The sequence below is a fragment of the Echiichthys vipera genome, assembly GCF_963691815.1.
Source record: "Echiichthys vipera genome assembly, chromosome: 10".
Taxonomy (NCBI): domain Eukaryota; kingdom Metazoa; phylum Chordata; class Actinopteri; order Perciformes; family Trachinidae; genus Echiichthys; species Echiichthys vipera.
The window spans coordinates 27,954,078-27,975,438 of record NC_139835.1 but is presented as its reverse complement, the minus strand read 5'-3'; the positions used below and the strand labels follow the sequence as shown (position 1 = coordinate 27,975,438).

At 46.2% G+C, this 21,361-nt stretch overlaps 1 protein-coding gene across 1 annotated transcript in view; it reads left to right on the top strand.

The window, feature by feature from the left end:
- Positions 1 to 21,349, top strand: part of fer1l6 (fer-1 like family member 6) — a 26,872-nt gene extending 5,523 nt beyond the window's left edge. Inside the window, exons 5-46 of the mRNA XM_083921327.1 lie at positions 945 to 1,076; positions 1,334 to 1,396; positions 1,598 to 1,676; positions 1,761 to 1,917; positions 3,866 to 4,052; positions 5,231 to 5,332; positions 6,082 to 6,172; positions 6,286 to 6,403; positions 6,512 to 6,746; positions 7,562 to 7,670; positions 7,822 to 8,062; positions 8,325 to 8,445; positions 8,632 to 8,732; positions 8,876 to 8,978; positions 9,252 to 9,371; positions 9,512 to 9,664; positions 9,754 to 9,925; positions 10,105 to 10,229; positions 10,443 to 10,577; positions 10,685 to 10,834; positions 10,930 to 11,034; positions 11,136 to 11,198; positions 11,591 to 11,689; positions 11,826 to 12,051; positions 12,247 to 12,428; positions 12,522 to 12,644; positions 12,733 to 12,775; positions 13,784 to 13,828; positions 14,335 to 14,432; positions 14,806 to 14,934; positions 15,026 to 15,166; positions 15,537 to 15,664; positions 15,752 to 15,922; positions 16,841 to 16,995; positions 17,281 to 17,423; positions 17,801 to 17,889; positions 18,143 to 18,241; positions 19,183 to 19,303; positions 19,389 to 19,509; positions 19,601 to 19,758; positions 19,853 to 19,953; positions 20,935 to 21,349. Coding sequence (XP_083777453.1) covers positions 945 to 1,076; positions 1,334 to 1,396; positions 1,598 to 1,676; positions 1,761 to 1,917; positions 3,866 to 4,052; positions 5,231 to 5,332; positions 6,082 to 6,172; positions 6,286 to 6,403; positions 6,512 to 6,746; positions 7,562 to 7,670; positions 7,822 to 8,062; positions 8,325 to 8,445; positions 8,632 to 8,732; positions 8,876 to 8,978; positions 9,252 to 9,371; positions 9,512 to 9,664; positions 9,754 to 9,925; positions 10,105 to 10,229; positions 10,443 to 10,577; positions 10,685 to 10,834; positions 10,930 to 11,034; positions 11,136 to 11,198; positions 11,591 to 11,689; positions 11,826 to 12,051; positions 12,247 to 12,428; positions 12,522 to 12,644; positions 12,733 to 12,775; positions 13,784 to 13,828; positions 14,335 to 14,432; positions 14,806 to 14,934; positions 15,026 to 15,166; positions 15,537 to 15,664; positions 15,752 to 15,922; positions 16,841 to 16,995; positions 17,281 to 17,423; positions 17,801 to 17,889; positions 18,143 to 18,241; positions 19,183 to 19,303; positions 19,389 to 19,509; positions 19,601 to 19,758; positions 19,853 to 19,953; positions 20,935 to 21,115 — 5,415 coding nt within the window. The 3' untranslated portion in view covers positions 21,116 to 21,349. The remainder of the gene's footprint in view (positions 1 to 944; positions 1,077 to 1,333; positions 1,397 to 1,597; positions 1,677 to 1,760; positions 1,918 to 3,865; positions 4,053 to 5,230; positions 5,333 to 6,081; positions 6,173 to 6,285; positions 6,404 to 6,511; positions 6,747 to 7,561; positions 7,671 to 7,821; positions 8,063 to 8,324; positions 8,446 to 8,631; positions 8,733 to 8,875; positions 8,979 to 9,251; positions 9,372 to 9,511; positions 9,665 to 9,753; positions 9,926 to 10,104; positions 10,230 to 10,442; positions 10,578 to 10,684; positions 10,835 to 10,929; positions 11,035 to 11,135; positions 11,199 to 11,590; positions 11,690 to 11,825; positions 12,052 to 12,246; positions 12,429 to 12,521; positions 12,645 to 12,732; positions 12,776 to 13,783; positions 13,829 to 14,334; positions 14,433 to 14,805; positions 14,935 to 15,025; positions 15,167 to 15,536; positions 15,665 to 15,751; positions 15,923 to 16,840; positions 16,996 to 17,280; positions 17,424 to 17,800; positions 17,890 to 18,142; positions 18,242 to 19,182; positions 19,304 to 19,388; positions 19,510 to 19,600; positions 19,759 to 19,852; positions 19,954 to 20,934) is intronic.
- The last annotated feature ends 12 nt before the right edge of the window (positions 21,350 to 21,361 follow it).

The following is a 21,361-nucleotide window of genomic DNA, read 5'->3' as shown; positions in this document are numbered from 1 at the left end:
CATCAAAACTATGAATTAACACACATGGAATTATATAGTTAAAGTGTGAAACAACTGAAAATACGCCTGATATTCTAGTTTCTTCACAGTAGCCACATTTTGCTCTGATTACTGCTTTGCACACACTCTGCGTTCTCTTGAAGGGGCTTCAAGGCAAGAAATCCCACTTATCAAACACCATTTCAGGTGACCGCCTCTTGAAGCTCATCAAGAGAATGCAGAGTGTGTCTCTCATCTCATCTCATCTTCAACCTCTTGTCCGGGGCGTTCCCAGGCCAGTGTGGAGATCTAATCTCTCCACCTGGTCCTGGGTCTTCCCCGAGGCCTCCTCCCAGCTGGACGTGCCTGGAACACCTCCCTAGGGAGACGCCCAGGGTTCATCCTTACTAGATAATCCTGAACCACCTCAACTGGCTCCAGAAAGGAGCAGAGTGTGTGCAAAGCAGTAATCAGAGCAAAATGTGGCTACTTTGAAGAAACTAGAATATAAGGCGTATTTTTAGTACGCCTTATATTCTAGTTTCTTTAAAGTAGCCACATTTTGGCTCTGATGACTGCTTCACACACACTCTGCGTTCTCTTGATGAGCTTCAAGAGGTCGTCACCTGAAATGGTTTTGCCTCCACAGTTGTGCCCTGTCAGCTTCAATAAGTGGGATTTCCTGCCTTATAAACGGGGTCGGGACCCTCACTTGTGCTGTGCAGACGTCAGATGGACGCACAGCTGATAGTCCACCTGAACAGACTGTTAGAATTTGTGTAATGGCGAGAAAAAAGCAGCTAAATAAAGAAAAACGAGTGGCCGTCATTACTTTTAATTAAGGTCAGTCCGAAAGATTGAATGAGAAGGTGTGTCCAAACTCTTGGTCTGTACTGTACGTATGAAGATATAGAAGTCTTTTTTAGCCGTGTGCACTGGTACTTAACTTTGTGTCCGGCCCGTAGATCGCCGTAAACATCACAGAGGCCAGGCAGCTGGTGGGAGAGAACATCGACCCCAGCGTGGTGATCGAGATCGGCGATGAGAAGAAACAGACATCGGTCAAAGAAGGAACCAATGCTCCTTTTTACAATGAGGTGGGCATTTTGAATGACCATGTGAATTGCCCGTAGGCGTGAATGGTCGTCTGTCTCTGTTTGTCTCTATGTGTCCTGTGATAGACTGGCGTCCTGTCTAGGGTGGACCCCGCCTCACTCCCAATGTCAGCTGGGATCGGCTCCAGCCACCCCGCGACCCCGACAGGGACAAGCTGTTGAAGATGAATGAATGAATGAATGTTTAAATCTCATCTGTGTCTCGGTCTGATTGCTCTTCTCTGTTCTTTCTGGTCCAGTATTTCGTGTTTGACTTCTTCGCCCACAAAGAGATCTTCTTCGACAAAGTCATCAAGCTGACGGTGGGTAAAAATAATATCTAACATTGTAAATGATCAGAAAACCTACAGGTTATGGAGGATAAAGCTCATTTTTGTTGGCTTGTTTGCTCGTTTGCTTGTTTGCGTTCACGCTCTTGCCGTTTTAGGTTGCCAGGTTTTAAAGAGGCCTATCTTTTTCAAGCTCGAGCTCCGTCTCTTCTCCGTGTATCTCACTCTTTCCAGGTGATGCACTCTAAAATGCTGAGGAGTTTCTGTGTCGGGTCCTTTAAGCTGGATGTGTGGACCGTCTACAAACAGCCAGGTAGCTCACCTCTTTCCGATTCTCTGACTTCTCTGAGTTTACCCAGAGATGATCAACCTGCGGTCCTTTTTCTCGCTCCCTCAGGTCACCAGTTCATCAACAAGTGGGCGATGCTAACCAATCCCGGTGCCATTAGCAATGGGGTCAAAGGGTACGTCAAGTGTGACATCAGCGTCTCAGCAAAGGGAGACGCCATGCAGCCGGGACCAAAAGCGAGTGATGCTGAAGAGCAGATAGACAAGTAAAATACCCATCTTTTTTGTTCTGCAGTATTCCTCCTTCGTTAGCGTTCTGGGAAAGATTACAAGAAACAGGAACGTAGATTATTTCATCATCAGCACCTCAGGAACTGTATGTTTTCACCTCTTAAGCCCTGCAAGTGGGTTACACCCTGGGTTTAAAATGCCAGACTATGATTTTAAAGTGTAAAAACCCAGGACCAGGTGGAGAGATTAGATCTCCACACTGGCCTGGGAACGCGTCAGGATCCCCCAGTTAGAGCTGGTTAATGTGGCCCGGGAAAGGGAAGTTTGGGGTCCCCTGCTGGAGCTGCTGCCCCCGTGACCCGACCCCGGAGAAGCGGATGAAGATGAGATGAGAAGATTTAGCCCCGACTGATTTCTAATTCAAGACAGGTTTAGACTTTAAAGATCCGTAAGATTTTCATCTAATTAATTTTTCACGGGCTGGATGTAAATACGCCGCCATGTTAGTGACGCTACTGACGGCGGTTGGTCTACGTTCACTTGTAATCGGAAATCGGGAACTTCCAATTTGAGTCAGGCTTGTAGTAAGGGTAGAAGTGCAATAGGAACATGTGTGTGTGTGTGTATAGATTTAAGAAGGTAACATATAGGGGACGGACTAGAAGTAGAGAGGTGAATGTGTTTCAATTAAAATGCCAGACTTTAAGGTGTAAAAACCTAGAACTGTAAGAATCTAAACATCTCCAGAGATACCAAATATATCCAGTTATAATTTGAAGACATACTGTATCTATAAGAAAACACAATAGACATTTTATATGACTTAATTTTATATATTCGACAGTGTGTAATTGTGCCCATTTTTGTCTCTTCATACATTGTTCTACTACCAACTAATTCCTTCTTCTGCTTCACCCTAAAAATTACCACTTGTATATAAATTTGCCTTGAATTTGTTTTTGTTGCGTGCCTCCGCAAAAGTTGCAGAAAAGTCTTGTTTCGTTTAATCCAATTCCACAAGAACTTATCACTTACCCCTCATTATTTACTTCTGCCAATCGTTTGTTATTGAGTCAGAGGCTTGCACACGGTGACTGTTTATGCAGAAGTGTTGTAAATTGTGAGTTCTTTTCGACTTTAATGCATCAAGACTTTTCTTAAATTTGTTATTCTCCGTTCACCGTGGAGGCATGAGACCAAAACAAACATATCTTCCAAGAACAGATGGTCCTCTTGCAGGTGAACTATTCCTATCATTTCAATCTACAACAACACAGTTATTGCAGATGACGCTCCGTGTTGAGGCAGTGAACCAGCCTCCCCCGGATCTGTTGATGAGAAGTGATCAGTTTGGACACATGCAAACAAGCTTAAGATATTTATTAATGCAAAGATCTTTGGAGGTGTCACCGCAGAGAATCACGTCTGTTCAGGCTGCAAGTCTCGGAGATGTGCCGATACAGAGTCCACTTCTCCTTTATAGGTATAAGCAAATACCACCACCCACAGGCAGTGTCCTTGAAGGCCTCATTGCTCCCTCGCCCGTAGTTGCTCCATCCACTGACCGCTACAAAACTCCCCTTTTATCTCTCCTCTGCACACACTCCCACAGTGTTTCAAGGCTGAGAAACAAGCACCTACTGTCTGCCTAATACATGAATATTACAATGAACACAGAGTATAAATGATACTTTTAACCACTACTCTTTAAGCACTATAACAATTGGCATATATACATTTATCCTTCAACATCTGCTGTGTTTTCGAATACATTTGACCAATCACCCCTCTGCCTCTTGGAAGAAAAACAAGTATGAACACTCATGGAGGAGGAATTAGGACACTTGCATGTAGAACATTTTAAAATCCTGTGTAGCAGCTTCTTTAGCTTCACAGTCTTTGGACTTCCTGTATGTTGTTTTACCTGGAGTTGTTGTTAATGAGGCTTTATAATTCAGTTGCTGCGGTGTCCTTTCTTCTCAGGAACCTCTTGATACCAGAAGGTTTTCCCTCCGAGCGACCGTGGGCTCGTTTCTACGTGAAGGTGTTCCGAGCCGAAGGCCTCCCGCGGAACAACTCCAGCATCATGGCCAATGTCACCAAGGCCTTCATAGGAGACAACACAGCGCTCATCGACCCATACGTAGTGGTCAGCTTCTTCAAACAAGTGGTGGGTTCAATATCAACTATGAGCTCGTTATTTATACGCTCATTTAAAATCTTAAGACACCAGTGGCGTTTCTTCCGTGCCATTCATTCACGAGTCAATATATTTAGTGTATTACGTATTTAAAGTATTTTAAGACACAGAATGTGAAAACTATGCAGCAAAAATGCAACAGAATTTATTTCAGAACAAGGACAATATTCTTTTTTTGCGTGTGGAGATCTAATCTCTCCACCTAGTCCTGGGTCCTCCCCGAGGCCTCCTCCCAGCTGGACGTGCCTGGAACACCTCCCTAGGGAGGCGCCCAGGGTTCATCCTTACCAGATGATCCTGAACCACCTCAACTGGCTCCTTTCAACACAAAGGAGCAGCGGCTCTACTCCGAGTTCCTCAAGGATGCTGAACTTCTCACCCTCTCTCTAAGGGAGACTCCAGCCCCCCTCCTGAGAAAACACATTTTGCCCGCTTGTACCCGCGACCTCGTTCTTTGGGTCCTGACCCAGCTTTCATGACCACAGGTGAGAGTAGGAACCAAGATTGAGCGGTAGATCCAGAGATCTGTTTTCGTCACAACGGTGCGGTAGAGCGACTGCAACACCGCCCCCGCTGCTCTGATTCTCCGGCCAAAATCACGCTCCATCGTCCCCTCACTCGTGAACATGATCCCGAGGTACTTGAACTCCTTCACTTGGGGTAAGGACTCATTCCCTAACTGGATGAGGATAATAAAACGGCAACAAGGTGGCTCCGTGGCGTAAACCAGATCCTCTCCTTCCATTCTTACCTTTCATAATAAAAGCCCAAGACATTTCATGCTGTCTATGCGTCATGTCCACGATGTGTAAAGTCCTTAATACAGCAGGGATGTTTAGTTAGTTAGACTCATTTCAGACACATTTGTAGAAATGTCATATTTAAACTAAACCCAGTTAATTATTTCACACATTAACTTTAATGTGAAAAGATCATAGAGTGAAGTAAACATTATTTGCAGCATGAAATCCTCTTTTAACTTGACTTTTGACTGTTTTTTTACTGTTTCCAAAGGCTATTTATCGTCTGCTCATGCTTTTTCTATTTGCACTATCTTCTTTTGCCGCTGTAACACTGAAGAGTTCCCGACTGTGGGACTAATAAAGGATTTCTTTATCTTATCTTAATCTACTCACTTTTCCTCTCAGGGTCGCACGTCCACTCAGAAGTCCACAGCAGACCCCGTGTGGAACGAGCAGATCGTCTTCACAGAGATGTTCCCTCCGCTGTGTCAGAGAATGAAGATTCAGGTCTGAGGCTAATTGTGATGTTTGAGGTGGAAGGACTGGCTTATCGCAGATGTCACCGCAATTCACACTTATATTTAAATATACAATTTAATTATTCCCAACACAAATACCGTATTCTCCGCACTATAAGTTGCACCTAAAAACCTTCACATGTCTCAAAAGCCGACAGTGCGCCTTATAACCCGGTGCTCCTTATATATGGACCAATATTGAGCCACAACAGGTCTCCAACTACGGTGAGCAGCCGCCGACTCTATTTTCCCCCGTAGAAGAAGTAACACACGGTGCATGTTGAGATATACGACTGTGCGAAGCGTGCCGTTTCATTTCCATGTGTGTGTTTGTGTAAAGAGACCAAAATGGCTCCTGTTAAGAGACACGCTTACGACGCAGAGTTTAGACTCAAGGCCATTAGTCACGCAGTAGAACACGGGAATAGAGCAGCAGCCAGAGAGTTTAACATGAACCAATCAATGGTGCGGAAGTGGAGGAGGCAACAAGACGACCTCCCCTGACTGTGTTGTTGACGTTCCCTTTAGCGCAGCTCCATCTAATGGATGCAGAACGTAACCCCAGCCTCGACTGTAGCGTCTGTTCTATGCGGCTTATAACGTGGAGCGCCTTATATATGAAAAAAGTTTCAAAATAAGACGTTCATAGAAGGTGCGCCTTATAATGTGGTGCACCTTATAGTGCGGAAAATACGGTATAAATGTTACAGGACGCTGACTCCTCTGTGTCTCTCACAGGTCTGGGATGAGGGAAGCATGAGCGATGTTGCCATAGGAACCCATTACTTTGACTTGAGGCGCATCTCCAATGAACAGGATGGTGACAGAGGTGAGGAGAGATGATTCAATACAGGAATTTGTTGGTTGGCTCATTGTTTTTCTACATCTGTGTCTCTCTCTCTCTCTCTCTCTCTCTCTCTCTTTCTCTCTCTCGCTCTCCAGGGTTTTTACCAACTTTTGGTCCTGCTTGGATTAACGTGTACGGCTCCGCCCGGAACTATTCATTAGGTGATGACACATTGAACCTGAATGAGGGTATCGGCGAGGGCGTGTCGTACAGGTAAATGTTGAATGAATGAAAAGAAAAAAAGGTGATAACATTGATAATTACCAACAACTTACCAACAACTTACCAACAAACACATTCTCCAATTCCTGCTGGGGTCAGGGGTCGGGTCTACATGGAGCTCACGGTGGAGATCCTTTCGGGAGGGACGGGTTCAGAGTCCAAACTCCCCAGAATCACCAAGCAAGTAAAGGACACTAAAGCAGGAAAAGGCCTAGGGAAGGATGGTAAGACTCCTGCAGGAGGAGCAGCAGGAGGAGCAGCAGGAGGAGCAGCTGATGATGACAAAGGGAAAGCTGCAGCTCCAGAGGTTCTGCCTGTGGAATCTCCGTCTGTGGTAACAAGTTTTCCTTTAATTATATCCTCAGTGTTCCCCAGTGCAGGAAAACATGACCAGACAAATGTAATATACGGTATATTGTTGAGTCGTGTACTTCCATTATCCCAAATGTTTCCTACAATATTCAAATGGTTTGCTTTGCCTGTCAAAGGCGTCAGATCTCTTTGTGCATGTGTCAGTTGTGGTTGTCATTAATTTACTTTTTATCCAGTTTTAAGCCACATTTTTATAATGCATTAGGCTTTTTAGATTGGTCATGTTTACCTCTTGTCACTGGACATCTGGATCTTAAGTTGTCAGAGAAACGAGCTGAGCAAACCTGAGCAGCCCCTCCACCGATGAGCCAACAGCATTGACCAAACACGGCTTTTAACTTGAAACTATACTTTATTCAGTGCATTTACCGTTTGACTCATCTGTTTGGTTTGTTTTGGAGAGGAAGAGACCTCATTGGCTCCCTGTAAAAACCTCTTCAAAGTCTTTATGTTAAGAAATCAGAGACGCGAGCTGAGCAAGCTTTAGTGGCAGCTCTGTCCGGGACGTTATTTGTCCACCAAAGAAAACACATTATTATTATTATACTGTAATGTGAAACGGCTTTATTCCGTGTTTTTATTTAAAGGGAATCGCTAAACCCTCACACAACAAGGTGCAGTCAATAGTTTCAGCTTCCCCAAAGAGACGATTGCGTTCTCTCTTTAGGTCGCATCTGCAACAGATGATTATCAGGTCGTGGAATACCTCACTATGACACATGCAGTATAGTATTATTGGATGGATAAATGAATACATTGGGATGTTTTTGTGTCCAGCCAAATGCAGACTACGACGCGAGCTTCCTGCTGTTCGGGGCGTTGTTCGAAGCCACCATGATCGACAGGAAGATCGGAGACAAGGCTATTAACTTTGAGTTCTCTCTGGGTGAGTTGCCAAATCACATCACTTTTTTTCTACTGTAAAATAGCTAAAACTATCAAATAGACGTATTGGGATTAAAAAAAAGTACAACATTTACCTCTGTATTGAGGAGGAGTAAAAGTAAAAGTACCGCATCTGTTGTTTCCTCCCTCAGGTAACTACGGTAACGTCTTGGAGCCTACAGGCCAGCCCACCGCCCCTGCGCCCAGTCCTTCTGCCAGGAGGAGAAAAATGCTGGACATCCTAGAGACTAGTGACCTGCGTGCCCTCTCTCCTCATAACTCTCCCCCTGCCTGCCCGTCTTCGCCGCTCCTACCCAGAGACCCCGCAGACCCGCCTCTGACCTCGAAGTCCACCACGCCTCCACAAAAACCGCTCATCGTCAAAGGAAACAAGTTGAGTCGCTTTGTTGTTTGGATCTTGACGCTCTGTTGAGCCAGCCTACTACATGCTCCACCAGCATGTACTGTACATAATGCCTACTAAATCAAGATTAAGTATGGCATTACTAAGGACTGTTCACACTGACGTATGCTCAAGCAATACAGTCCTGTGATCTACACAATAAACTATATATAACTGTATTGCCCTTCATTGTTTTCTCTCAGTTCATTGTGTGAATAATAATAGTGTTTGCGTGTATGTGTGCACGTTTAGGTACTACATGTATCTTCCCCTGGAGAAGCAGAAGCCGTGCATTAATGTGCTGGGTCACTGGGAGAACAGAACCTACCGACTCTTCAACTCTAACATGCTGGAGAATATGGCTGTTCTGTTTGTACGTACAATGACCATAACTGGCTACAGAGGCTGCTAAAACACCTGTTTACTCTTCTTCTGATGCATCAAATTAACTGAAACCTCAGGAATGTAGCACATTATAGTGACCTGAGAAGTGACAGGGCACTGAAAAACCTACCTTATAACTAAAGGAACAGTTTAACAGCCATCTTTTGTCTTGTAGGAGGAGGGTGTGGCTGCTACAGCAGAGCTACACAGGAAGTCGGATCCAGGGGCGGAGCGTATGCTCAAAACCATCCTCAGAGAGTTCTGTATGGACGCCAGGTACTCAGACTTATAACAGCATTATAATACTGTTTGTCTCACAGTAGCAATGGTGGGGAAAGTCCTAACAGCACTGGAAAGGATTAAAGAAACAAGCCCATGAAGTATGTGTGGATGTTTGAATATGCTCTGTGTTTCTGCAGGAGTTTCATAGCCGCAGTAGAAGCCAAGTTGAAGGCGGAGCTAAAGTCGAGCTACCTGACTCCGCTGGACAGGAAGCGCCTCACCATGTGTAAACAGGAGCTGGTGGGATACATCATCAATCAGCAAACCTAACAAACACCAAAGATGTGCACGAATCATGCATTTCAATTGTGTGTGTGTGTGTGTGTGTGTGTGTGTGTGTGTGTGTGTGTGTGTGTGTGTGCGTGTGCGTGTGCGTGTGCGTGTGCGTGTGCGTGTGCGTGTGTCTGTGTCTGTGTCTGTGTCTGTGTCTGTGTCTGTGTCTGTGTCTGTGTCTGTGTCTGTGTCTGTGTCTGTGTCTGCGTGTGCGTGTGCGTGTGTGTGTGTGTGTTATAGGAGAGTATGATTGGCGAGGCCAAGTCTTTGGGAGAGAGGAAGAGAAAAACTGGTGGTGTAAAAGAAATGCTGCAGGATGCAACGAAACTCACACGCAAACTACGTTTCCTTGTGGAGGAGGTATGTATGTGTGTGTCTGTGTGTGTGTGAGTGTGTGTGTTTGTGCAAAATTCACGTACATCCTGACAGTTTGAGTGTTAAATACATCGCTGTTTTCACTGTACATCCAAATTGTTCTTGCACGCCTTCACACTCTGCAGCCCCAGCACACAGTGCCCGACCTATTCGTGTGGTTGCTGAGCAATAACAAGCGCATTGCGTGTGGTCGGGTCCGTGCCAGAGACCTGCTGTTCTCCAGGGACCAGGAGGCCCGAGGAATCCACTGTGGAAAGATAGTGACACTGTTTCTAAAGGTAAATAAACACAAAGATAACCTGTGGGAAGGCTGGCAGAGAAAAACAGACCTGTTTATGTGTGTGTTTGTTTGTTTGTTTGTGTGCAGCCGCCAAGAAAGTCTGGTGCAGACTTGTCGGTCCAAGCGAAGCTGGATGTGTATCTGTGGTTGGGAACCTGCTCAGACTCCACCCACATGCTGGATGACCTTCCTGCAGGATTCAGTCCGGCAACAGGCGGCGCTGACCCCAGCTACCCTCCAACAAGCCTCATCTGCACAGGTGAGAGACCGTCAGATCATTAATAATCATAATGATACAAGTGTAAAAGAAAACCTCAAATTATTCCATTGTACATACATGAGGGAGTCCCCAGTGTATTCTTTATCTTGTCCGGGGTCCTCTGCCCTAAACTACATGTCCTGTTATGTGTGTGTGCGTGGGTGTGTGTGTGTCTCCAGAGCAGTATCATTTCCAGTTGAGGTGCCACATGTATCAGGCTCGTGGTCTAATCGCTGCAGACACCTCTGGCCTGTCTGACCCTTTTGCTCGAGTCACCTTTCTGTCACACAGCCAAACCACCATTGTGAGTGTGTGTTTGTGTTCCCAGAACATCAAACTGCCGTCCTTCATTACATTACATTGATGATGACACTAGGGTAAAGGTATAACGCATGTGTTGAACTTAAAATCTCTCTTTTATGTGAATGATTAATCATGCATTTTCCAGAGCAGTTTACTTTGTGACATTCAGGATATTAGGAGCAAAATGGTTCTTATGTGTGTTCATCGTTGTCAGGTGATCAGTCAGTCTCTCAGTCCGACGTGGAATCAGTGTTTGCTGATGAGCCGCCTGCTGCTGAGTGGAGACCTGCAGCACATCCAGGAGGAACCGCCGCGCATTCTCATCGAGGTGTACGACGAGGATGCGCTGGTAAAAGCTTTACGCCGACTGATCGACAGCTTATTGGCTGTTTTAGATGTGTGTGCTGTCATCTGCTGACTCTCTGATCTCACCATGTTCCCCCCCGCCGTGTGCAGGGTAAGGCGGAGTACCTGGGAGCCACAGTGGCGGTGCCTGAGGTGCGGTTGTCCTCCGACCGCTACACGCCTCCAACTCTGCAGTACAGCCCGCTGCACTGCGGCAGCCAGCCAGGAGGAGACCTGCTGGCTGCATTTGAGCTGCTGCAGGTCAGTCAGTCACCATTTGGTTTCTCCAGGGATGAAACAATAATGACAAATGAGGCATTATTGAATTATGAATTAATATTGTGATGAATGTGCAGGTCAGAGAGTCTGAGAGGAATCTGCCGGAGTTAGAGGAACGGGAAGGAGGCATTTACACGGTTCCTGCCAACATCAGACCTGTGCTCAGCACCTACAGGCTGGAGGTGTGTGTGTGTGTGTGTGTGTGTGTGTCTGTCTGTCTGTGTGTGTTCATCAGGTTCATAAAACACTCTGATCAAACCTTTATGTGTGTTCTGTCAACTAGGTGTTATTCTGGGGTCTGAGGGAGCTGAAGAAGGTTCAGTTCCTGTCTGTTGATCGCCCTCAGGTACACACACACACACACACACACACACACACACACACACACACACACACACACACACATGCAAACAGGAAGCTGTGGATCCCAAGGAATGTGGTGTTGTGTTGTGTTAGCCGCTCAGCAACTAGCACATAAGCACAAACTCACACTCTTCTTTATGCTTGTGAGGGCACACAGGAAATAATAAACCACATTAACTACTATTACTTTATTCTGGATGTTCTTATTAACAAAGAGACTCTACATTGTGTGCATTAATCATTAGACCCTTGATTCAACTTTGAAAACTCAGGAAAAAGAAATGGAGGAACCCTGAGGAGGGATCCATCATGGGGAACAAGATCCTAGTATGAAAAGCAGATGGTGAAAGGAAACCCTGTGTCTCTTTCTCTAAGGTCTTCATCGAGTGTGCAGGTAAAACGCTGCGTTCCTCAGTCATTCAGAAGTACAAGAAAAACCCAAACTTCTCCACGCTGGTTGATGCCATAGAGCTGGTAAGACACAGCAGTTGTAGACCTCACTGATGTTTTTGTGGCTGAAATGGAGAAAACCCTGCAGAGCGTCCCTCGATCGAGTCTGACTGACTAATCAACGGATGATTAATGGATTTATTTTCATGACATCCTGTAGGAGTTACCGGAAAACGAACTCCTCCACCCTCCCCTCAGCATCACTGTCGTAGACTGGCGGGCCTTCGGTCGCAGCACGTTGGTCGGAAACCACGTTATCAACAACCTCAAGGCCTTCAAATACGTTCCACCTCCTGCCTCACCTGCTCCCGTACAGACACACGAACCGCCCAAGGCCGCATACCCTCCTGAACCTGCGCCGACACCAGAGCCACAAAGCACTCAGGGTAATAAATGAACAGCATATAATGAAGTTGCATACATGAAGAGCAGATCACCGTAGTACAATAAAGGGGGAAATGTAACCGAAATCTAATGTGATGGTATTAGAGAACATGATTATGATTGGTAGCTCCTCCGGTCCAATAGGTTCGGATGATCTCGTCCCATAGGGAAATGTAACTTTGTCTCTCGTCCAATAGGACCGTCCCAGCTCGCTGGAGAGTCCACGTCAGCCACACCACTAACAAATCAAGATTTCCTGATCACAGTGGAGGATGAAGCTCCACCTCCACCTCCTCCTCCACCACCACCACCACCACCACCACCACCGCTGCCTCTTCCAACCCCACCCCCCCATAAGCAGGACTACAGGAAGAAAAGGGTGACTGCACATACAACGACATCCATAAAAATGTTTAATGGCTCACATGCATCTCTGTCTAACCATGGTTTGTTGTGTGTGTTTTAAATCCAGGACACCAAAACAAAGAGCACACGCGGTCGTTCCACCAAGCGCAGGAGGCGGACCATCGCCGACGAATCAGAAGCCTGTGTCATCGACTGGTGGTCCAAATACTACGCGTCCGTAGAGAAGCAGGTAGCTCCGAGTTCTGCTGCGTCTAAACATCTAAAATGCATTTAAAAGAATAAAGCTTTTGAACAACACGCTGCTGTTTGTGTTTCAGGCCAAACAGGACGACTCCCCGTTCCCACAGGTCTTTGACAAAAGTAAGACTCCTCTGATGACATTTGTTCTCTGTGAACACGTTTGTTCTCTACAGGTCCGTATTAGTAGACATTAGTGGTTCTCTATTGACAGGAATGCGACTGTAGTCTGACTATTTTTAAACAGGAAGGTCTTCCCTCTTTAACTTCATCCCAACTTTCCCTTTTGCCCTGAAAATTAAGTTCAACATGAGCGATCAAACCTGCACGGCTAATGCGCCGTGAAGCGTCTTCATGTGTTCGCTGTGAACACAATATTAAAGGAACTTGAACCGACCTTAAAAACCAAACTTAGAAGTGGAGTGTTTACTGCAGATAGTGAGATCAAAGTGTTCAAAAGCAGTTGGACAAAACGCACAAAAACCGAGGTCTTTAAACCCCTTTTCAAAAGCAAAGCGACACATTGCGATGTTTTAAAGATGTACTCCTTAAGATTTTTAATAACAATAATTTCCCCCGTGTCTGCGTGGGTTTTCTCCGGGTTCTCCGGTTTCCTCCCACAGTCCAAAGACGTGCAGGTGTTCGGTTCATTGATGACTCTAAATCACCCGTAGGTGTGAATGGTTGTCTGTCTCTGTTCGTCTCTATGTGTCCTGCGATACACTTCCGTCCTGTCCAGGGTGTACCCCGCCTCACGCCCGATGTCAGCTGGGATCGGCTCCAGCCCCCCCCCCCCCCGCGACCCTGACAGGGACAAGCGGTTGAAGATGAATGAATGAATAAGTGTTAACACACAGTGACTGTGAACATGACAAGACGGAGGGTTTCGAAAGAACAGACTCCAATAATTACATCTTACTGCCAAAGAGGCCGCTAAAAACAACGTATCAACCTTAAAATTTAAGTTTGACTTAAGGTAGTTTATGTAACCGGGCCCTGGTGTTTCAGCGTGAATGGAGTTTTCTTCAAAAACTACTTAAGAAAGCATTACTTCTACCACTGATGCTTTCAATTCAGGTCTAATATGAAATAGTCTTCCCCCTGACCCACACACACTGTCGTGCATTGCAGCTTCGCCGTACCAGGGCTTGCTCAGCGATGGAATAAACTCCTTGGGTAAGGACAAAGACACGCAGCTTGTGTCATTACCAGACACTTTCAAGTCATTTGTAGCCTGTTAATACAAACTTCCATGGAGGAAATCTTCTGCTTTGGGTATTACACTGTGGATGTACTGGCTGTGTGGTCGTGTTACTGCCTGATCTGTTCCCCTCCAGGAACTTTCAGCAGTGGACAAAGTGGTGGTGGCCACTTTATCGGGTGTACGGTTATTCTAGAGGGGGAGTATGGTGTTTAAATGATAAATCCTCCTGAAACGACAGAATTAAATGAAAATACACAAATAATGGTGCTTTCTTTGTGTTTCTTCTGGAGATGAGGGGAGTTTGGTTTAAATCACGGACATCACTCATACACACTTTCGAGTTACTAAAGTTACAAGTCTTGTTCCCCGCTTTGTTGTCACGGTGCAAATGCATGTTTTTGCTTTCTCTTCACATGCATGCCGCGGTGCTTTTAAGCCATTGTTTACCACTGAAACTACGTCCCCTTTGTTCCATCAGTCGGCAGCTTCTCGGATGCAGACAAGAAGAAGAAACTGCAACGAAGAGAAACTCTGGAGCCGACCCTCGGCCTGCCTAGTAAATTAGCCACGCTCAAGGTACACAGTATTTTTAAATGCTCCAAATTTACAGCTAAGAAAAAATGATTTGAGGTGTACTTTGAGTTATGCCTGTGAATATTCTCATTTGTCCAGGTCATCGTTATCCTCAAAGCAATTTCAGTAAAAAAGCAACTGGACTTGGTTATTTGTCTGTACTTTGAGTTTTAAGTTTGGCCCATGTCCCATCCGCTAACATGGAGGGGGGCAGGACTTATGACCTTTACTGCAGCCAGCCACCAGGGGGCGATCCAGTTGTTTTGGCTTCACTTTGGGGGAACCGTCAAGCCGTAGATCTATAGACAGTCTGTGGTGTCGATACATGTCAGAGGCAGAAAAGTTCAATGCAGTGATGCTGATCATCTCTCTGCAGCTGTACAATAAGGAGCTGGAGGCCGAGCTTGGGCCTTTTGATGATTGGGTGAACACATATGAGCTGTTCAGAGGGAAAGCCAACGAGGAAGAGGGGTCGACTGAAGAGCGATTTGTTGGCAAATTTAAGGTGAGACAATCAGATTTAATGTCCTCTATGGGAACCACTGACACTTCCACACTCGTGATCTGATCCCCTACGTTCATAATCTTCTCTGCAGGGCCGATTCTGCCTGTATAAGCTGAGCGAGGATGAGGATGAGGACTGGGACGATCCCACGGACACCGGGGACTTCAGAGTCTGCAGAGGAATCCCTTCCAACGGAGCGGTCCAAGTCCTCATACGGGTTTACGTCGTCTCTGTGCGTATTCATTTCTAAGGATCAGTTTAAGAGGTTTTAAGTGATGAATGTTCTTAAGCACAGATGTTGGGAGCATCTCAGCATCAATGTCCACAGACCCGGAAAAAGACTGATTTCACAGTAACTAGAAGTCATTAAATATTAAATGCAATCGTATAAATCATGAAAATCATTCAAATGTAGTGTTTAGTCAACATCAATAGTCAGTTACAGTAATACCTAACATCTAGGTCTGTTAATATTTGTGAAACCAGGTGAAAGTCCTGCAAACACAGGGAGACTATGCGAGTACATGGCTTTCAAACACAGAACCCTCTTGCAGTACCTGTACGAGATACCGTAGTGTGAATGTCCTCTCCGTTCTCTCCAGGCGTCGAACCTGCACCCAGCTGATCCAGACGGGAAGGCAGACCCTTACGTCGTCGTTCGGCTCGGCAAGAACGAAATCAAAGACAGAGACAACTACATCCCAAAACAGCTGAACCCTGTGTTTGGAAGGTACGTGACTGTCTGACTCATCCCAGCGTTTAAAGCTCCGGTAGTTTCACGTTTACGAAAACTACTCCTTCTATTTCCCGCTTCCAGATCTTTTGAGATGCACGCGAAATTTCCTCAGGAGTCCATGCTATCAGTGGTCATCTACGACTACGACATGGTGGGAGGGGACGACCTGATAGGAGAGACTCGCATCGACCTGGAGAACCGGTTCTACAGCCGACACAGAGCCACCTGTGGACTCCCTATGGAGTACAGCCTGTGAGTCTTCCTGCAGCTCCTTATGCTTTCCACATTTCCACGTACCTACTTCATCTCTGTGCTCCTATTCGATTGTTATTTTAATCACAGCAAACAAAGGAGGAAGGAGCCTTCATCGTTTGCGTCCCTAACTTTAAGCTCCGATCGCCATTTCTTAAGTAGTTGAAAACACTGGTCCTTCCAGAACAGACACTCGGTCTATGTGGGAGAATTATCGTTCACTTCATAGCCTCTCTTTTGAGTTTGAGCAGCTGAATAATATAGAAGAAGAAGAAGAATTACTTTATTAAAAATAATAATCATGTTACACACACACACACACACACACACAGGCCCGAAATACACACACATGCACAGACAGGACCTCTCCTTAATGGAGAGATGTCAGAGCGAGGGGGCTGCCTGTAACCTGCGCCCCGAGCAGTTGGGAGTTTGGTGCCTTGCTCAACAGCACCTCGGAAGTGCCAAGGAGATGAACTGGCACCTCTCAAGCCACCAGTCCACGCTCCATTCATGGTCCACACAGGGACTTGAACCGGCAACCCTCCAGTTCCCAGCCAACTCACCTATGGACTGAGCTACTCCCGCCCCAATATCCTTGAATTTGCTATGACCCCCTCGATTAACAAATGTATTAAAACTAATCTAAGATACGTAGACTTGTAGAGACTCATTTTAGATAAACATAAAGTCTTCTCAGTGTCCCCCGACATTGTAGTTTGTTTTTATTTCACTGCTCCACTCCGGTTAAACCAGTCGGTTGGCATGGCTACACATCGGTGTCGACTTAAACAGAATCCTCTTTCCAAAAGGAAACAGATGAGTGATGCAGTGTCAGACTGAAGACAGAAAAGGAGTGCAACAAGTGAACAGTTCTGTCCGATTTGTATAATAACCATCAGCTGTTTTACCTGTTAGTGAAGGCTATAATGCCTGGAGGGACTGTCTGAAGCCGTCCGAGCTGCTGTGTAAGATGTGCAAAGACAACGGTCTGGAGGATCCCCAGTTCAGACCAGGACGAATCACTGTGGCCGACAAGGTTTTCACTGGCAGGACGCTCTTCATGCATGAAGGTAACGACCGAACACACCGCACCCTGCTCGGTCTGAGATGGGACTTTACTTTAGCCCCCTCTGTTAGCATTTAGAAGCCTTTTATAAGCATTCAATACATGGTTTATAACATTATAATGGTATTTGTGATTGAGTTGATTAATGAACAGTACTCAACAATTATAACTTCTCCTATGAAGATATTTTTTACACCATAACAACTTCTTTTCGTTGTCATATTCGTTCTTGATGATAATCTTGGGTTGTGTGTGATATTGATGATTAGAATGTGTGCACGTGTCTCAGACCAGCCTCTGGAGTCCTATGAGCACTTGTCTCTGAAGATCCTGCACCGCTGGGCAGAGATCCCAGGTGTGGGGTGCAAACTAGTACCAGAACACATCGAGACCAGGACTCTGTTCAACAAGGCTCGGCCCGGCATGGACCAGGTACCTTTAAACACTACCTAACAAAGTATACTCTTCTCTGAATGTAGTATGTGTTAAAACACAAGTCATTTGGTGTTTGTATGCCTATTAATAGAAGTATTAATTAATCAAATGTAATCTATGATAAGGAATCAACAAAAAAGGAGAATGTGCAATATATTTTGAGCAACAGCAGACCGTTATGATACTGGAAGTCTAGTAACTGACGGAGTACAACCACACCATGATCCATGTTTAGTGTAATGCTGCTTCTTTAGGTTGAGTGCTATCGTGCAAGAATATTAACTAACTAGAGTAGTGACGTGTATCTCTGCAGAAGCATGAATACAAGACAAGAAACACTTCTTGATTCTTCTGGTGTGTGTGTGTGTGTATAGGGTCAGGTCCAGATGTGGGTAGACATGTTCCCCATGGACTTACCTCATCCGGGACCTTCGGTGGAGATTTCCCCTCGAAAACCAAAAGGGTGAGAGCCGTGTCTTTAGGCACCTGAAGGCCAATCTTCAAAGTATTTTTAATATTTGACACTGTGTGTGTGTGTGTGTGTGTGTGTGTGTGTGTGTGTGTGTGTGTGTGTGTGTGTGTGTGTGTGTGTGTGTGTGTGTGTGTGTGTGTGTGTGTGTGTGTGTGTGTGTGTGTGTGTGTGTGTGTGTGTGTGTGTGTGTGTGTGTGTGTGTGTGTGTGTGTGTGTGTGTGTGTGTGTGTGTGTGTGTGTTCAGGTACGAGCTGCGTGTCATCATCTGGAACACAGAAGATGTGATTCTGGAGGACAGCAACTTCCTGACCGGTCAACAGTCCAGTGACATCTACATCAAGGGGTAACTTTAAGCTCTTTGTCTGGTCCAAATGCAGATAGTCCCTTTTTTCCCTCTCTGCCGTAAAACGGTGGATCGCTCTCTCCGGGTTGCGAGTTAGTTACTGCCCCGAAAAAGAAGGACTTCAAGTTACTCTGCGAGGGTAAAATGAAGTGTGAGACTTCATGCATTGATGCAGGTGTTGTACTGGATGACTCGGGTAAAGAGGCAGCTGGGCCAGAAGGCAAAACTCTCGACTTACTAGTCCATTACCACGTCTCAGCCCTTCCAATGCTCATGTAATGATAAAGGCGTCAGCATGGATCCATAAACACACTGAGCTATCGTCTAACATCAAACTAATCAATGCAGAGAATTCAGGAAACGTTCTGTACATCTAGAGAACGAGCCCGGAAGTCTTGCACTTGTGTTCGGTCTTTTGCCCGGTTGGGGATCAGTAAGTCACGATATCATAGATACCCGAGATCGAGGACTCAAGTACAGTAGCTCTTGAGTCCAGATCCTGTTGCTGATACAAGCAGTTAAAATGAGCGTCCTCCGTAGGGTGGTTGCACTCAGCCATAGAGGTCGGGTGAGGAGCTCAGACATCCTGAGTCCATTTACCCCTGCTCCTTAAAGGTAGTTTGGGCTTCTGATCAGGATGCATCCTGGGCGCCTCCTGTTAGAGTTTTTCTGGGCTCCTCCAACTAGCAGGAAGCCAAAACACGCTGGAGGGATTATGTATCTTGTGTGGTTTGGGAACACCTCTGGTCCCCAGAACGCCCCAGAAAGAGCTGGAAAGCATTGCTGGGGTAAAGGGACATCTGAGATACTTTGCTAACCTTCTGCCCCCATGATCTGTCCCTCTATAAGTGGATATATTTTCTTGAAGTTGTATACTCTTCTCTCCTTTTTGATATGCAGAAGAATAACTAAGCACTGCCACTGTGGATCTTTCTCTACAGCTGGTTGAAGGGTTCAGAAGATGACCGACAGGAGACGGACGTCCACTACAACTCTCTGACTGGAGAAGGAAACTTCAACTGGCGCTTTGTGTTCCCCTTCCACTACATGCCCGCTGAGAGGGTACGGACAAACCGACGAACCGTTTCACACCCTGCTGAAATACAACATCACATCGTCAACACATCTCTCTCTCTCTCTCACACAGGTTGTGGTGGTGAGGAAGAGAGAGAATATTTTCTCTCTGGATAAAACTGAGCAGAAGCTTCCTGCCATCCTCAGCCTGCAGATCTGGGACTTTGAGACGCTCTCCTCTGATGACTTCCTAGGTGTGTGTTTGTGTGTGTGACTGCTTCTCAATTGTGTGTCTGTGTTTCTCTACTTGTACATCTGATCGATAATGTGTGTTTGCGCGCTTAGGCACGCTGGAGTTGGACCTCCATGGCTTCCCACGAGGGGCAAAGACGGCAAAGTCGTGTAAGGTGGACATGTTGACGGACGGGACGGAGAAAATCTCCATCTTCCAGCAAAAGAGAGCGAGAGGCTGGTGGCCCTTCGGCAAGTCTGGAGAGCTGACGGTACGCACACAAACACACTGAACAGACCGAGCCAGACAGACTAGACTGACAAACACTTGATTGACGGGCGCGTCGTTTGCTCTGAATCCATCAGGGGAAAGTGGAGGCGGAGTTCCATCTTGTGAACGCCGAGGAGGCTGAGAAAAACCCTGTCGGCCGCGCTCGCAAGGAGCCAGAGCCGCTGCCGAAACCAAAGTAAGAGTCTGGCACTATTCTCTCTAAGAGAACCGGCTGTTCAGTCCGACGTAACACCCTTTCAAAATACGATTTCTGGGTCCAAACGCTCCGTTGAAACAAACGGACAACAAAGGCCGAACATGTGAACAATGACGATCACCTCTTTCATCAGTTAGGGCGCACTCACACTGTCCTTCTGCACCGCGCCCCGGGCTTTAGGGTACTTGTCCCCCCTCCCTCTCCCCCCGCTCCAGGCCCGTTTGTACTCACACTACCTGGGCCTCGCGCAAATGCTTCTTGCTGTCCATACGCCATCACGCCGTAACACGTCACACGCATTGATGGACGTCATCGCGATGCGTCTCTTTGTTTCCAAATCTTTCCATAGACCTCTGAGTTTTTGTGCGTCTTGTCGACTGTTTTTGAATCTTTTCATCGACCAAATCTGCAGTAAACACTCCACCTCCGCATCACACCAACGTGACCCTTCCACCGCCATTGTTGTTGTTGTTAAATGTCCGCGCATGGTCCCTCCTTCTTTTCCCTATGTCCCAACAGACGCACATAAATGACGTCAGAACCGCCGTAGGCCTCGTGCTCGCACACGTGCGCGCGCTCGTACATGTGCAAACGCGCTCTACAAAAGCCCACCTCTCTCAGGCAGGCCGTGGACGCTCACACTGGTCAAACGCACTAAGCTTTAGCTGAAAAAAGCGATTTTGGCCCGGTGCGGAAGGACAGTGTGAGTGCGCCATTAGACACTTTTTTTATCGATAAGAAAGAGGTAAAATGATTGTTCAAACAAAGGGGAACACGGCACTACGGCGTTGGACCGGCTTGGACCCGGAAGTCATATTTTGAAAGGGTGTTACCTCACGTCTTAACAGCCGGATTGGTTTGTGGACTACTTCTTTAATTAAGCTGTTGAAAAATAGCAATGCTGCTAAAGTCACTACTGAATAAACTTAAGTTCTCACTTCCCCCCTCTGTATCTCCCAGTCGTCCAGATACCTCCTTCTCGTGGTTTGTCAATCCGTTCAAGTGTTTCTTCCACTTGGTGTGGCGGAGCTACAAGAAGTACATCATCGCCGCCCTGGTTCTGCTCATCCTAGCGTTGTTCCTCGCTCTGCTGATCTATACACTGCCGGCAGCCCTTTCTCAGAGGATAGTCAACGGATAACACGGACACACTCGTGTTCGTCTTCTCAAAACGGTGGACTTTAAATGATGCAGCTGCCCCTCCGTGCAACGATACTAATTACAAATGCTTTTTTTTGCCAAACTTTAAAACCCTTTGGGACATTTTAAGGTATCGAGAGACCAAGTGCTTAGATTTTTGGTCTTTTCAGTCGAATTGTTGACACAAAAGCAATATCTACAATATCACAAGCCTTCAGGATGATTTTGCACAACACTGAACACACAC